Below are 13,676 nucleotides of genomic sequence, written 5' to 3' on the forward strand. Positions count from 1 at the left end.
AATTGAAGACCACTGCTCTGCTCTTACTTCAAAGGGTCATCTTTCTCTTGATCTCTACTCTCCTTGTTTATCTTCTATTGGGCCTTGATGGAAGCCCTCAGTTCATCCACTGTAGGAATCAAACAGTTTGAACTCTTCTCCCTTTAAGCCAGCTTTCGTCTGATTGGCTGCCCCTTGCAAACACAAGAGCACTTGAGTGGGACTTCTGTGCTCACAGGCAGAGCTCAACATCTATGACCTGGCCATAGATGTTGAGCTCTGCCTGTGAGCACAGAACTACAACTAATTCCCTTGTTAACGACATGCCTTCAAAGATACTGGGAACATCTACTTTGACTTTGGAGGTTAAAATCCGGTATGTGTCTTTCACATTAGAGACAGTTAAGCAAGGTTTCTGAATAGTTTTTAAACTAAACTAAATCATGTCATAATAAATTGTTTGTTCATTGAAGACTGGTTCCAGGTGACTTCCATAGCTTTACAGAATAGCCCGCAGAGAGGTCATTACAATCCTGACCTTACACCGTGTGTTAGGGGGCACAGTTTGATGGCATAATCCAGAAATGTAATACATTTAGCCTGTAGTGATGTAGTGATGATGTCCTAGTGAGGTGGCTGTTACATTTTTTCCACACAAGTTGTATTTCGGAATATTAAAGAAAGGTTAGTACTGTCCAAAGATACTGAGCCAACCCTCGTTTCTTTATATGTTGCAAGGAAAATGCGAAACTGTACATACAAAAAAAAAAGAGTACAATCGCAGTTCACAATTGTGAAACCTGGCCCCACCTTATCATGTGAATTCATAAGGTGGGGCCAGGTTTCACAATGAGCTCACCCGAAACCCTGGCTGATTGGGACCCGCACCCATTTTCACACCTTGGCTCAGGCGATTAGAGGATCATCAGGGGGTCCTTTTGTCCCTCTGTGGGTGACAGTGATACTCCCACTGGGTTTAAATCTGGGACTCCCCACCATTTGACCTTAGAACTGAAGAAGCTTCTCGGATGAGAGGTGAAACGTCTTCAAGCAACTTCAAGAAGTCCAGACGCTTTTCTTTGCAAGCTGCTTTGACTATGATGACCTGGATGACTGAGAACCTTCACAGACATGTCCCTTAGTTAGGCTCCCGTGACCTCAAATGATGGACTGATCACCTCTCCTCCCCTTCATTCCATGCATTCCCACACACACACACACACACACACACACACACCAACAAGCTAAGTGTTTATTGTTATATTGTTGCTCATTTCCTTTGTCTCCCTGGTCCTCTCTCACCTTTCTGTCTGTGTGTTCTTCACATTAAAGAGGGAGTTTTTTCCTCCCAACTGAGTGCTTACTTAGGGGCAAATTGAATGCACAAAGCGAAGTACTGCAAATGATCCAGTCATTACTTTTAAATACATGTCTGTAAATTTTATCAGTATGACTCCTCAAAAAGCTCAACACTACATGTTTACTTTCGAGACTGTGATTATTTTCTTAAACGTTTAACTGTAATCACTTTGTCCTTCTGTTCATCAGTTCAAGATGAGATTAGTCCTCCGTGTAAAACTTGATAACAAAGCAGAAATCCCTTTGTGTGTAGAAAGATGTCAGTCAAATAAAAGACTTAATCAAGAGTTTCCCTTCAAAATAATGCTTTAATTACCAGATGCCTATACAGCCTTAGCCCCATTTGGATTAACAGCTATTTTTATGGGAGCTCATTCCAAGACAGACAAGCAGTTTACTCTCCTGAGACAAAATACAGTCTGCATCACTGTCACTGTTCCTGCATATTATATGAAGCAACAGCAGTCTTAAATATATATATTTATGGTTTTGCTCAGTCATCAGCAGTTTTCTTATCTCAACACTTTTTTGCTCATTTCCAACTCTTTATTGCTGACCATTTTTACCATATGCTATTCCCCTGCTAATTCGCCCCTTAATTCATGTTTTAAGCTAGCTTTCGTCCGATTGGCTAGCTCATGCAAACAAAACATTTAATAAACAGCAGGTGGGTGGGGCTTCTATGCTTATCCACTTGTTAGGTGATGACATATCAGCCCAGTTTCCAGGTCCAAGCTTCTATTGCAATAATTGAGGTTGTCATCTTTTTAGGATGTTTGTGTCTTGTTTAATTGGATAGCAACCAGCCTCATTCTTGGTCTCTTCAGCGTTTTATTTGCACACCAGCAAATTAGGAAATCTTTAAAATCTCATGGTGTACACTGCAGCCCATGGGCACTTCAGAAGATTTCAGGATCTTACTTAGGATCAGGACTTTTTCATATCAAGTAATCAAAATCATGCGGCAACATATAACGACTAACCTTGTGATGTGGATGGATTATGTCAGATGCTTTCCTGGCTGAAGTTTAGTTCTGCTTTATGATGATATGATAGAAAGTTATAGCAGAGCTGTGCATTTTACAATTTTTAGAAATTCTTCAATCGGAACATAGTGTGTCATCTTTAGGTGGGAACTAACTTGCTAATTTCCTGCTAACATCTAACTGCTAAACTTTATAAATGCTTTATTCAGAAATCCTTGGAAGTTAAACTTTATTGTAACACCTTAGAGAAAAGGAAATTGTGAAACAATAATCAGAGTAATAATTCTCAATGTAAAAATGTGAAGACTGATTATCTCAGTACCTACAGTATATAATATAAAAAGATTTTGAGAATCTGGAGAAATCTGTGCACAAGGGACGAATGAAGGAATAAATTAATAGAGGATGTTTGTGAACTTTGGGCCCTCACTTACAGAAATCAGTGTCTGTGAACATAGTTTTCTGTTCCATCCATGAATTCAGGTTAATGCTCTATCATGCAAAGAAGAACCCATATGTAAATACGATCCAGATGCCAGCATATTCTCTTGGATGAAGCTAATTTAAAATAGACTGAGGAAAGTGTAAAACTCTTCTCTGGTTTAATTTACATTTGGAAAACATGGATGCCAGAGAGGAGGCATTGTCATTGGTGCTCAGTACACCAATAACAATGGCTTGTTATTGGTGCTCAGTACAAAAACCTGCTTCTCTTGAAGGTATGGCAATGCATCATTGCCTGACCAACTGGCAGCTTGCGCAACTGGAAAGGAACCATCAATGCTGAAAGGTATATGCAGGTTTTAGAGCAACATATGCTCCCATACAGATGGCATATTTTTCAGAAAAGGCTTTGCATATTTGCACACAATGCTAAACTGCACCCTACGGCTGTTACAACAGCATGACTTGGTAGTAGAAGACTGGGTGTTGAACTGGCCCGTCTGAAGTCCACACCTTCCACCTATTGAAACTATTTGGTGCATCATGAAATTGAAAATATAAACCAGTTCAAAGTGCAACAATATTTTTCTTAAAATTGTGGACCTCTACAGTTTAATCGAATAACTTTATTTATGTTCTGTTGTGAATAAAATTTGAAGGTTTATGGGATTTGCAAATCATTGTATTCCATTTTTATTCACATTTTACATCATCCCTATGTTTTCAGAATATGGGTTGTAGATATGGAGCATTTATATTGTTTAGATCACAGGGATTACTTAACTACTTAAGTAATCCCTTACTTAATTACTTATTATTTAGAAATGAGATCAGCACTAATCAGACCATAGTTAGAACAGTATACATATTTAATAAGACATAAAATAAGAAAAAGCACTGTCAGCCCCTTTAATTAGGACTAATGTGGCTGTGACCAAAAAAAAGAAAAAGAAAACAAAAACCCTCCAGTGTTACAGTTGGTGGAAGGAGTGTGATAATATTATTATCTAAAATTCCAGAACTGTGTCAGTGCTTCTACAAACATTTATATGTGTCCTGCTTTCTTTTTCTGGGGAAAATATGTTTTTTTTTTCACAGTCATTCCAGCTGAACCCTTTCACTTCAGACTCCGAACATATCTCAACCCTCCAGGTAAAGTTCACAACCTGACCTTGTTTAACTCTTAATCAGCTTGGGGGTTGGAGGGGGGGAAGTGTGCGTGGTATGAATATTTACAATGGATGTAAATTCCACAACTATTGTGCCCACTGTTTGTCCAAGAGGAAAGAGTTTGTCACTCTGATTCATTCTGTAAACAGGACACGATGTAGAGAATCATGGTTGGTTTGGGGAAAAGGTTGAAAGGAGGTCAGAAGGAGTCCCAACTTAGGCAATGAAGAAGTTTCAGATTGTCCCATATTTTTTTGATGTTACTATGTGGCACTTTTTTTTTTTTTTTAGAAAGATCTCACACACGTCAATACATTTTTAAAAAGCCATTATAAAGTCAGTAATGGGATCATAGAATGCCTGTTGATATTTTATAGTTGGAGAGTAATGTATCAGTTTGTCTGTCTGCTCAGCTTTTCTGAGCTCTCCCTTTGCAGACTGTTGTTATAGTACTCAGGCTTAAGTTACAAAGCCAACTGCAAAGCAAAGTCAGTTGTATTTGCTCAGTCTGTTGGGAAAGGATAACTGAATGTAAAAAAAACACGTTTAAATGTTTAAACGTTTAAAATTAACAAAGTGACATTTTTAGAGCAAGTGTTTAAAACCTTTCAAATAATACACACACATATATATGTCATATATATGTCATATATATGTCATATATATATATATATATATATATATATATATATATATATATATGATTCATCGTATATGTATATATATATATATATATATATATATATATATATATATATATATATACAATGACATATAGTCTATATGTCATATGACATATAGTCTATATGTCATTGTATATATATGTCATTAAACCTCTCCAGGTTCTTCAGCTGTTAACCAAACCTGAGCTTCTTTCAGTATCATTTGTCTGTCATTTCTGCCTTTCCACGTCATTTCCCTTCGAATGTCCTCATTGCGCTATAAGATGAAAGCGTGCTTGGCTAATGCGGGCATTTTTGAAAAAGTTAAATCCACACCAGTGTATGTCTAATGATACCCATTGTGACTCAGTGGGACGGCCCAGAATGAGGAAGGAGAGAGAGGTGATGTGAGGCCCTGCACGTCTCTTCTGGGGTTGGTTTCACACATCTTTAGACTGAACAAAGTAGCTTAGATTTTGTTGGGGGTTGCGAGTGGACGTGGAGAACGTGGGGGGGGGGGGGGGGGGGGGGGGGGGGGCAAATCATCTTGACCACAAAGACCGCGGACGTGGAGGTTTCATACATGAAATCGTATCAATTTCGAATCGTTCTTTGATAAAATACAAATAAATAAATAAAATAAAACGCATAAATAGCCCCCTTTTATAAAAACTTTATCAGAATTATCCTAAAAAATATAAAAACAATAATATTCGAAAATATTATGAATACACAAAAATACACAGAAAAATTGTTAATTCACACTACACGTTAGACCGAGACAAAATGGAAATTAATGGCAATGCTGCATTTTGAAATGGTAAAAAATATTTTAAAAATAAACCTACAGCAGAAAGCTTCAGGAATATTTGAAAATCAGTCTTAGAGAACCACATGGAGCTTTAATTAATAAATATCAGATATCAGTTATACCCGCCGCTGGCGCCGCTGCTAAAAATAGAATGAAATGAGTAATATACCGTGGATTGCAGTCGGTTTAAGAACTATTGCACACAATGTCGATAATGAAAAAGGGGTTACGTATTAAGTGCTGTTCTAAGGATTGCCACAGAGTGGCGCTGTGGCGCAGCTTGTGTGCGCGTGTAATATGTGTGAACGTATGTGCTTGCGCGCGCGCGTCCCAAGTCACGTTGTCTGCCGGCCGCGCGGGCGGAGTTAAATAGCGGATGTGTGGCACAGGCCGGTAGATTAAACCCGGCTCTGCACCGGTCAGTACGCTGAACACACTGAACGGAAGAACTACGCTCTAGTTTTACATCGCCTCCGGCTCTTCGAAGTCTTTTTATCGACGGGATTTAAGCGTCTTAGTTCTCCTGTGTGCTGTGCAGTTCATAAGGCCCAAAGGAATGCCCAGAGAGCTCACCCAGAACAGGATCCAAAAGATCTGGGTTCCCACAAAGGATGACAGGCGGAGAGGTAAAACACTGCATATATTATATTATTATTTGCTCGTGGGTACCTCAGTAGTTTCTTAAATGTAACGATAACTGGTATTTTCAATGTATTTTCGCGTATTAACGTACGCTAATCAAGCTAGTTCTTTCTGTTTTTTTTTCTGACGACATGTGAGTGTGGTGCTGGGTGGGTATTGCCGTATGAATGCTTATCACGTCACCAGGTCGCTGCATTGCTGTAAAACAACCCCGTAGTGTTACTTTTGTGACTGAATTGCAGTTTTGGTCCAATATTTTTGAGTCTTTGCACCTGCCGCGTACGCCGGTCTTCTAAATCGCCAAGTCGAAAAACCGGCATCATTCATTCATTGATTGGTGGTCTCGCGCAGCACGTGCAACACGTCACGACCTCTCTCCGGCCTGACAAAGCTCCTGTTGCCATGGTTTGTGCGTTCCCCTCCCCCGCGCAACCTGCGAACGATGCTGGTTCCGTTTTCTAGTTGGTCAATCGGCAAATGCCCGTGAATGGGGCGGTGACTCGAAGCCGTTGCTTTCTTGCTTCTGGATCATTTAAAACTGAATTAAATGCTAAAGGAAATGACCTATTTGATAGAAGTAAAGCGAATTTCGTGTGTGTGTGGGTGTGTGGTTTTTTTTTTTCTCCCTTTTTGGTCTTTGATATTTTGTGTGCTGTTACAATCATTTGCACATTTCTTATTAGTAAGTTTAGAAAAAAAATCAACATAACAGTATTTTTACCCCACTTCCAATACACATGAATGCACTGGCTACTTCATTCTGCTTCTGACTGATTATTGATAGGATTTTGCACATGGTTCACCAATCGTCTGTCAGTGCTGGGAGTTTGGCTTAAGCTTTGTTTTAGGTCTGATCCAGAGATAAACCTGCAAATTTATCCAACTGAACCTTTTTGTCATAAGACCTAAAACTATTGGTGATCAGTTGTGAACGATGGAGGTTCAACACAGAGAAGGCTGACTCTGATGTCTGAGCATCTCCTTAAAATTTGATCCGTCTTTCCGTTTAAGCACTTGTGTTGTGGAAACAAGATTAGCAGTGCTGTGGGGATGCGTGGGCCTATTTGAAGATGAATGGCTGATGCTGCACGGACGGAGAGGCAGCAGGCGGACGGAGAGGCAGCAGGCGTGACACGAAGCAAGCCCTGTAAAATCTCCCATGAGCCTCTGGGGGTGGGGGGCTTACTGTATATTTGGTCATGTGAACACAAATTGTCCTGGCTCGTGAAGGCTAACAGAAGTGGGTCAGATGTGCAGTGAGGTTGAAGCTGAACGTGAGCCCGCCAGTGGGAAATGGAGATTATAGGTTGGTGACTTGAAAGAATAATTCAAAACCCGATATTTATGCAACTGGATACAAACCTTAGTTTGCACAGCAGTCAATTACTTAAAGTCAGTGTTTCATTGATGCTAGTCAAAATAATGGACCTGTAATTAAAAGCATTGCATACTGTCGAAGTTTCAAATAATGAGATTGGTATATGTTCAGCTAATCACTGGAGCAAAAAACTGACTTCACATAAGTTACATAAGGGTATATGTCTGTTATGGTCATCTGTGACCACAGAAGCCCCAGCCACTTGCTCATCAAATGTTGTTTACGATGAGCAGCCGATCAGCGTATTGTTGGCTTAAAGAGATGGGACCCAGGGGACCAAAAAGACCCCTAGAATAATTGAAGTTAAACACACAAAACATGTTTTACGTTTTGCAAACAAGCGCAATTGTGATATCTCACAATGTCTCTACAGCAGGTGGTGCTCCCCACTTCGCCAACCCACCCACCGTCATTGTCATGGTGGGTCTGCCGGCTAGGGGCAAGACGTACATGTCCAGGAAACTCACCCGCTACCTCAACTGGATCGGCATGCCCACCAAAGGTATGCTTACAGACGGCAACACACATTTGTACACTGTTCCTATTTGTTCAGTAGCTTGTCAGTTTCACAGTAACACTGTGGTCCTGGAAGTAAATGGCATCAGCTCATGTTTCCAATTCCAGGAGATTGTGTTCACACTTGTTTGTCTTCCTCGTGTGTGTTGCAGTCTTCAATGTAGGAGAGTACCGCAGAGAAGCAGTCAAGAACTACAGCTCTTATGATTTCTTCAAGCCTGACAATGAGTGTGCTGTGAAAATCAGGCAGTAAGTCTCCCCTCATGTTACACAAACACCCCAAATAAAAACATATTTTGTTTATTTAAAAGAAGAAGAAAACAAACCTTTCTTATCATTGCTTTTCAGGCAGTGTGCCTTAGCAGCCTTGAGAGATGTCAGGTCCTATTTGAAGGACGAAGGTGGCCAAGTAGCGGTGAGTTTTCCCATTTTCTCAAATAACTTGTTTCTGTAACAACCTTATCCTGTGGTGAAGCTTTTCTTAAACCTTTCTCTTTTTTTGTAGGTCTTTGACGCTACCAACACAACAAGAGAAAGGCGAGACATGATCCTCAAGTTCGGGGAAGAGAATGATTTTAAGGTACATGCTGCTAACGTTATCGGAGTACCAAAGTACTGAATCAGTGATGTGGAGCACCTTTCTAAACAAAGTCTCACTTTTCTGTTTAGATCTTCTTCATCGAGTCTGTGTGCGATGATCCCAGCGTCATTGCGTCGAACATCATGGTGAGTCACAAATATAACCTCAGACATTACTGTGCTGTTTTTACACAATGCTCACAAATCTCTGGCATCAGGCATGTTGTTCGCCGTCTGACAGTTTTCCTTCCTACGCAGGAAGTGAAGGTGTCCTGCCCGGACTACCGGGACTGTAACAAGACTGAAGCCATGCTGGATTTCCAGAAAAGAATTGAATGCTACAAAAAGAGCTACCAGCCTCTGGACCCAGATCAATACGACAGGTAAAAAAAAATAAAATTAAAATTTAATTTGTGGCTTAGATTTTTCTTGCTGGTTATGTCGCCTCATTGCAAACCTTCAGATGAATCATTTGCATCCTGTCTTCTCCCAGGGATCTTTCCTTCATCAAGGTAATCGATGTGGGTCGCCGTTTTCTCGTCAACCGCATCCAGGATCACATTCAGAGCAAGATCGTTTACTACTTGATGAACATCCACGTCCAGCCCCGAACCATCTACTTGTGTCGGCATGGGGAGAGCACGGACAATCTGAAGGGAAGGGTGGGGGGTGACGCTGGCCTCTCTCCTCATGGCAAACAGGTACAAAAGAGAGCATAAGAGCTTCCAGTTGCTCAGCTGATACTTTTTAAACCTTTCATAATGAACACCAGGTGATAATATGACTACTGCTTTGCCTGCTGTAGTTTTCATCCGCCCTGGCTCGATTTGTGGAGGAGCAGCAGCTGAAGGACCTGAAGGTCTGGACGAGCCAGCTGTGTCGCAGCATCCAGACTGCCGAGCACCTCGGAGTCCCGTACGAGCAGTGGAAGGCTCTTAATGAGATTGATGCAGTGAGTGTCACTCAAAGATGTATTTTTAGGTTGTATTACACATTGCTAATTGCACATCATGTCTAAGCTGACTACGTGCGCGGTGTGTTCTTTTAGGGAGTCTGTGAGGAGATGACGTACGATGAAGTGAAGGAGAAATTCCCTGAGGAGTTTGCACTGAGAGATGAAGATAAATATTATTACCGCTACCCTGCTGGAGAGGTACACAAGCAGCCGTTTGGTGCATTGACACTTTACCTCATAAAATATAAAGCAAATAGTTTTTTAAACCCCCCCCCCCCCCCCCCCCCTTCCCCTTCTACCTCTGCAGTCCTACCAGGACCTTGTGCAGCGGGTCGAGCCAGTCATCATGGCGCTGGAGAGGCAAGAGAACGTGTTGGTTATTTGCCACCAGGCCGTCATGCGCTGCTTGCTGGCCTACTTCTTGGATAAGAGTGCAGGTGGGTACTCCAAATCCCACAAACCCGCCTGGGTTCAAGGTCAAATCCAAATGTGTCCTCGCATGCGTTTTTAATCTTTATTTATATTTTCCTTGCCATTTGTTATTCCAGATGAAATGCCCTACCTGAAGTGTCCCCTCCACACGGTGCTCAAACTCACCCCAGTTGCTTATGGATGCAAAGTGGAGTCAATCTCCCTGAATGTGGAGGCAGTAAACACCCACAGGGAGCGACCAGAGGTAATGGGAGCTCATTTCTGAGAGCTGGAGTCATTGTCACTTCCTGTGTCTGAGCAGCTGCTGTTCATTGTCCTTATTCATGAAACTCCATGCATGTGTTTGACCATCAAGTCTGTTTGTTTTGGTTCCCTGCAGGACGTTAAGAGAGGTCCTGGCACCTTGATCAGGAGGAACAGCGTGACTCCCCTTACCAGCCCAGAGTCCAACATTAAGAAACCTCGCATCGACGACCTGGACGAGGCCCCAATCCAGGAGTTGCCCCCCTCTGTTTCTGCGCTGGCCCTCTGCAGCCCATCACACATACCCCTCACTCTCCCTGGACAGGTGGGATTATCAAAACCTTTAAAATTATACTGGATATCCAGCTGAACAGTATTCAGGAAGTGACGAGTCACAGATGCGTTTCCTTCCTGACAGCTTTCTGCATGCGTTCACTCACACTACTTCTCGTCCTTTTTTTCTTTTTTTCCCCTCTGCCCTCTCCTCCTTTTCCACACCTCTTAGCACTGGCTGGGCAAAGTTTGCCTGTAAGTATTCAGGATATTCTGTCAGCCTCTTCTACTGTGTGCTGTGTCGTATTCAATGACATTTCTTTTTCCGGACTTCCACAGTACTCGACTGTTTTACAGGAAAAACAATGTATTAATAATAACTCTAATCTAAACTTGAGTAATGGGAAATGATGATTTGTTACAAAATCCTGCCTGTGGAAGCAACGGGAAAAGGGAAGTTCTTAGTTCATGGGGAACTCCCACGTTTTTGTTTAGCATTCCTGTCATTCCAACCTGTTTTCATCACTACTACACTCCTGATCCTCATGCTGACTGTCCTGTTCTTGTCTTTGTGTGTTTTGGTCTATTCTCGGCCTGTCTTGTGCTGCTTAAAGGTGCACCATCCTCCACTATCTAAAGGTGGTTTCGCTCTTAGTCTTTCAAAGGTAAACACACTTTAAAGGTTATGCAGTTTCTTCAGTTCTTCTAGCAGCCACATCAGTGCATTACTTAAATCTGCCAACCACAGCAAAGTAGGATGAGTTGGCTTAAACTGTTCTGTGTTTTTATTTGCTGAGCGGAGCCATGTTCGAAATCATCTGTAAACAAACTTAATTGTATAATTGAATATGCAACAGCAGTACACTTCACTGGTGGCATGAGGATAGGATTTGCTGGTGCAGTGGAAAAGCATGAATGACGGTGCAGGGTGTGTGCATTTGTGTGCATGTTGTCATAATCACCCAAGGATTAAAGCGATGCAGCCACCTATTTGCACAGTGGCAAACTCGACGCAAGTTTTCACAGCACCTAAAAATATCAAAGAGCAGATTAGGGCTGAGAAAACCTGCATGACGTAACGTGTGGTTAAGACATTACACTATCTTAGGCCACTCTTTGCGTAAGACTGCTGCCTTTTGTGTTATGGATCTGTATAGTAGCTATGTAGTGCACAGCTGCCGCAGTACAAAGTGAATCTAAACTTCTGTTTTGTTTGCAGAACCTGATGAGCTCACCTGGTTGCCATGACATCCTGCAGCCCTGCCAGTGAAACATTACCGACATGTGGATCATTGAAGAGTCGGTGCAACATCATCAAAGTAAAATTGTTGTTCTCCAAAATCGACTTCTTCTCTCCTCCTTAAAGCCCAGGACACAAGTTGCTGCACGTCTTACTGTTCAAAACACAGTTATTGTATTTAATTGATGTCTCAATTTTTTTCCTTTTTTCTGTGATTGAATCTGTTTTTGAAAAATATTTTATAGAACTTTTGCATCTCTGATGGAAACCAATTTATTGTGGTTTATTGCTTTGGAGAGACCAAAGACTGTTTCGCAGAGAACTTCTTCTTTTTTTTTTTTTTTTTTTGTCTTTAGTTTACATTGTCAACTTTGTAGTAGTTGTACACTGTATTTTCACGTACTCATGTTTTTCTTTTGAAAGTTATGTAATTGATTGGTTTGTATGTTGACACTACACAATGAGCAATGTTTTGCACAGTGGCGAAACATTTTGCTTCTGTTCGTCAGTTTGTTTTTCATGTTACTGCACAGTAATGATGGAGGTGATCTTTGCCGTAGAGTGCCTGTAGTGCTTGTTTTGCAAGCCTAATGCTGCTTCTCGCCATTTTTCTCCAGACTCGTTACTTGAGAGGCGCCACATTTCACCCATGAACTCTACATGTCATCTCAATATTTAATTTCTCCATTTAGTTTCAGTGCCACAGTGCACGCTGATCATTAGAGATGTCTCTGATGGGAAACGTTACTTCAAGTTTATTTTCTTTTTGCTCTCATTGTCTGCTACGCACAAAGTTAAGCACCTATATTTTTGTTAAAATGCGTGCTGTTAATAATAGCTCTGTAAATCTTAGTGTACATATGGTGTAAGTGACATTGTATGGGAGATGACTTGGAACCCTTGTGGGGAGACTTGATGAAAATGTGTGTAACTCTTTGTAATACTGTGTTGTGACTGAATGGAAAGTGTGACGCCTGTGCAGAAAACTGCTGTATCAGGCTTGCTTGAGATACTTGAAATGTTTTCTTTTTGTAAAAGTGTTTTGTTATATTCCTTATTTATTTTTAAGTAGTTGTGAATAAGTATTCAGAGGGAAAGACACTGTTTTGATAGAACTGTACATTATTATATTTTGTGCAATTTTTTTTTTTTTTTTTTTTTTCTCCTCCCTTTTGTTGAACCATTAAATTCACTTCAAGGGGGAAAAACCCTGTTTGTTTTCATTGGCCCATATCCAATAATGCTCCGGCTACTCTGGTTCCTTTTATGGAGCTAATGTGTGCATGACATTGCATGTTCTGGCTGTCTCACCTATTCACATGAGTCACGGAGTTGCACAGAGTTACAAGCTGCTTATCAGCCTAAAATGGACTCAGGAAGTAATGACTAGCACTGATAAGCCTGACACTTTTTCTCTTTTTTGTTTTTCTAAAAGAAGGTTGAGTTAATAGTGCAAATTTTGTTGCATGGTAAATGGCCTGTATTTGTATAGCGCTTTTCTAGTCCCTAAGGACCCCAAAGTGCTTTGCACAACCTGTCATCCACCCATCCACACACTCATACACTGGTGATGGCAAGCTACATTATAGCCACAAATTACAGAAGGCATGGTACAAAAGCAGAGTGCAGTGCTAGCATGACGTGAGTTATTTCTGCCAGCATAATGGCTTTGCAGCAAGAGTTAGCATGCTGAAAGTTACACTATAGCACAGATGAGGTAAATGTATACTTGACATAACTAGAGTGCCATATAGCACAATACGAGAAAAATATCTGGATTAAACAAAAGCAACAAAGTAAATCTGAAAATTAAATACACATACAAAGTAATGTATCAATATAGGCAAGGCAAAAACAGGAATTAAGATGACTTGAGTGAAGATCAGAATAAGTATTCACTGACATTAGGTGGTCAATGCAGCACAACAGAACTTCCTTGCTGTGTGTAAAGTGTTGTGATGAACTGTTATCACGGTAAATGTTGCATTTGTACAGAGTAACTGTCCT

General features: G+C 41.0%; 1 protein-coding gene across 3 annotated transcripts; it reads left to right on the forward strand.

Annotated features, from left to right (window-relative positions):
• Positions 1 to 5,778: 5,778 nt before the first annotated feature.
• Positions 5,779 to 13,132, forward strand: pfkfb3 (6-phosphofructo-2-kinase/fructose-2,6-biphosphatase 3). Of its 3 annotated transcripts, XM_004568851.5 has the most exons (16): positions 5,779 to 6,037; positions 7,805 to 7,933; positions 8,100 to 8,196; positions 8,296 to 8,362; positions 8,453 to 8,527; positions 8,617 to 8,673; positions 8,785 to 8,909; positions 9,020 to 9,227; positions 9,332 to 9,478; positions 9,575 to 9,679; positions 9,789 to 9,918; positions 10,030 to 10,157; positions 10,293 to 10,481; positions 10,662 to 10,684; positions 11,044 to 11,094; positions 11,649 to 13,132. In XM_004568851.5, exons 1-16 carry the CDS (start codon positions 5,968 to 5,970, stop codon positions 11,653 to 11,655), a joined length of 1,608 nt encoding a protein of 535 aa, XP_004568908.3. In that variant the 5' UTR covers positions 5,779 to 5,967; the 3' UTR covers positions 11,656 to 13,132. The 3 variants fall into 3 exon arrangements, with proteins under 3 accessions (XP_004568908.3, XP_004568910.3, XP_004568909.3); XM_004568853.5 differs by lacking the exon at positions 11,044 to 11,094; XM_004568852.5 differs by lacking the exons at positions 10,662 to 10,684; positions 11,044 to 11,094.
• The last annotated feature ends 544 nt before the right edge of the window (positions 13,133 to 13,676 follow it).

Source organism: Maylandia zebra, linkage group LG17 (assembly GCF_041146795.1).
Source record: "Maylandia zebra isolate NMK-2024a linkage group LG17, Mzebra_GT3a, whole genome shotgun sequence".
Classification (NCBI taxonomy): Eukaryota; Metazoa; Chordata; class Actinopteri; order Cichliformes; family Cichlidae; genus Maylandia; species Maylandia zebra.

Bases quoted from the DNA above. Each gene is read 5' to 3' on its own strand.
- pfkfb3 (XM_004568851.5), top strand. From the start codon at position 5,968: ATGCCCAGAGAGCTCACCCAGAACAGGATCCAAAAGATCTGGGTTCCC. The intron at 8,528-8,616 runs GTACATGCTGCT...TTTTCTGTTTAG, and splicing joins GGGAAGAGAATGATTTTAAG to ATCTTCTTCATCGAGTCTGT. The intron at 10,685-11,043 runs GTAAGTATTCAG...TGCTGCTTAAAG, and splicing joins TGGCTGGGCAAAGTTTGCCT to GTGCACCATCCTCCACTATC.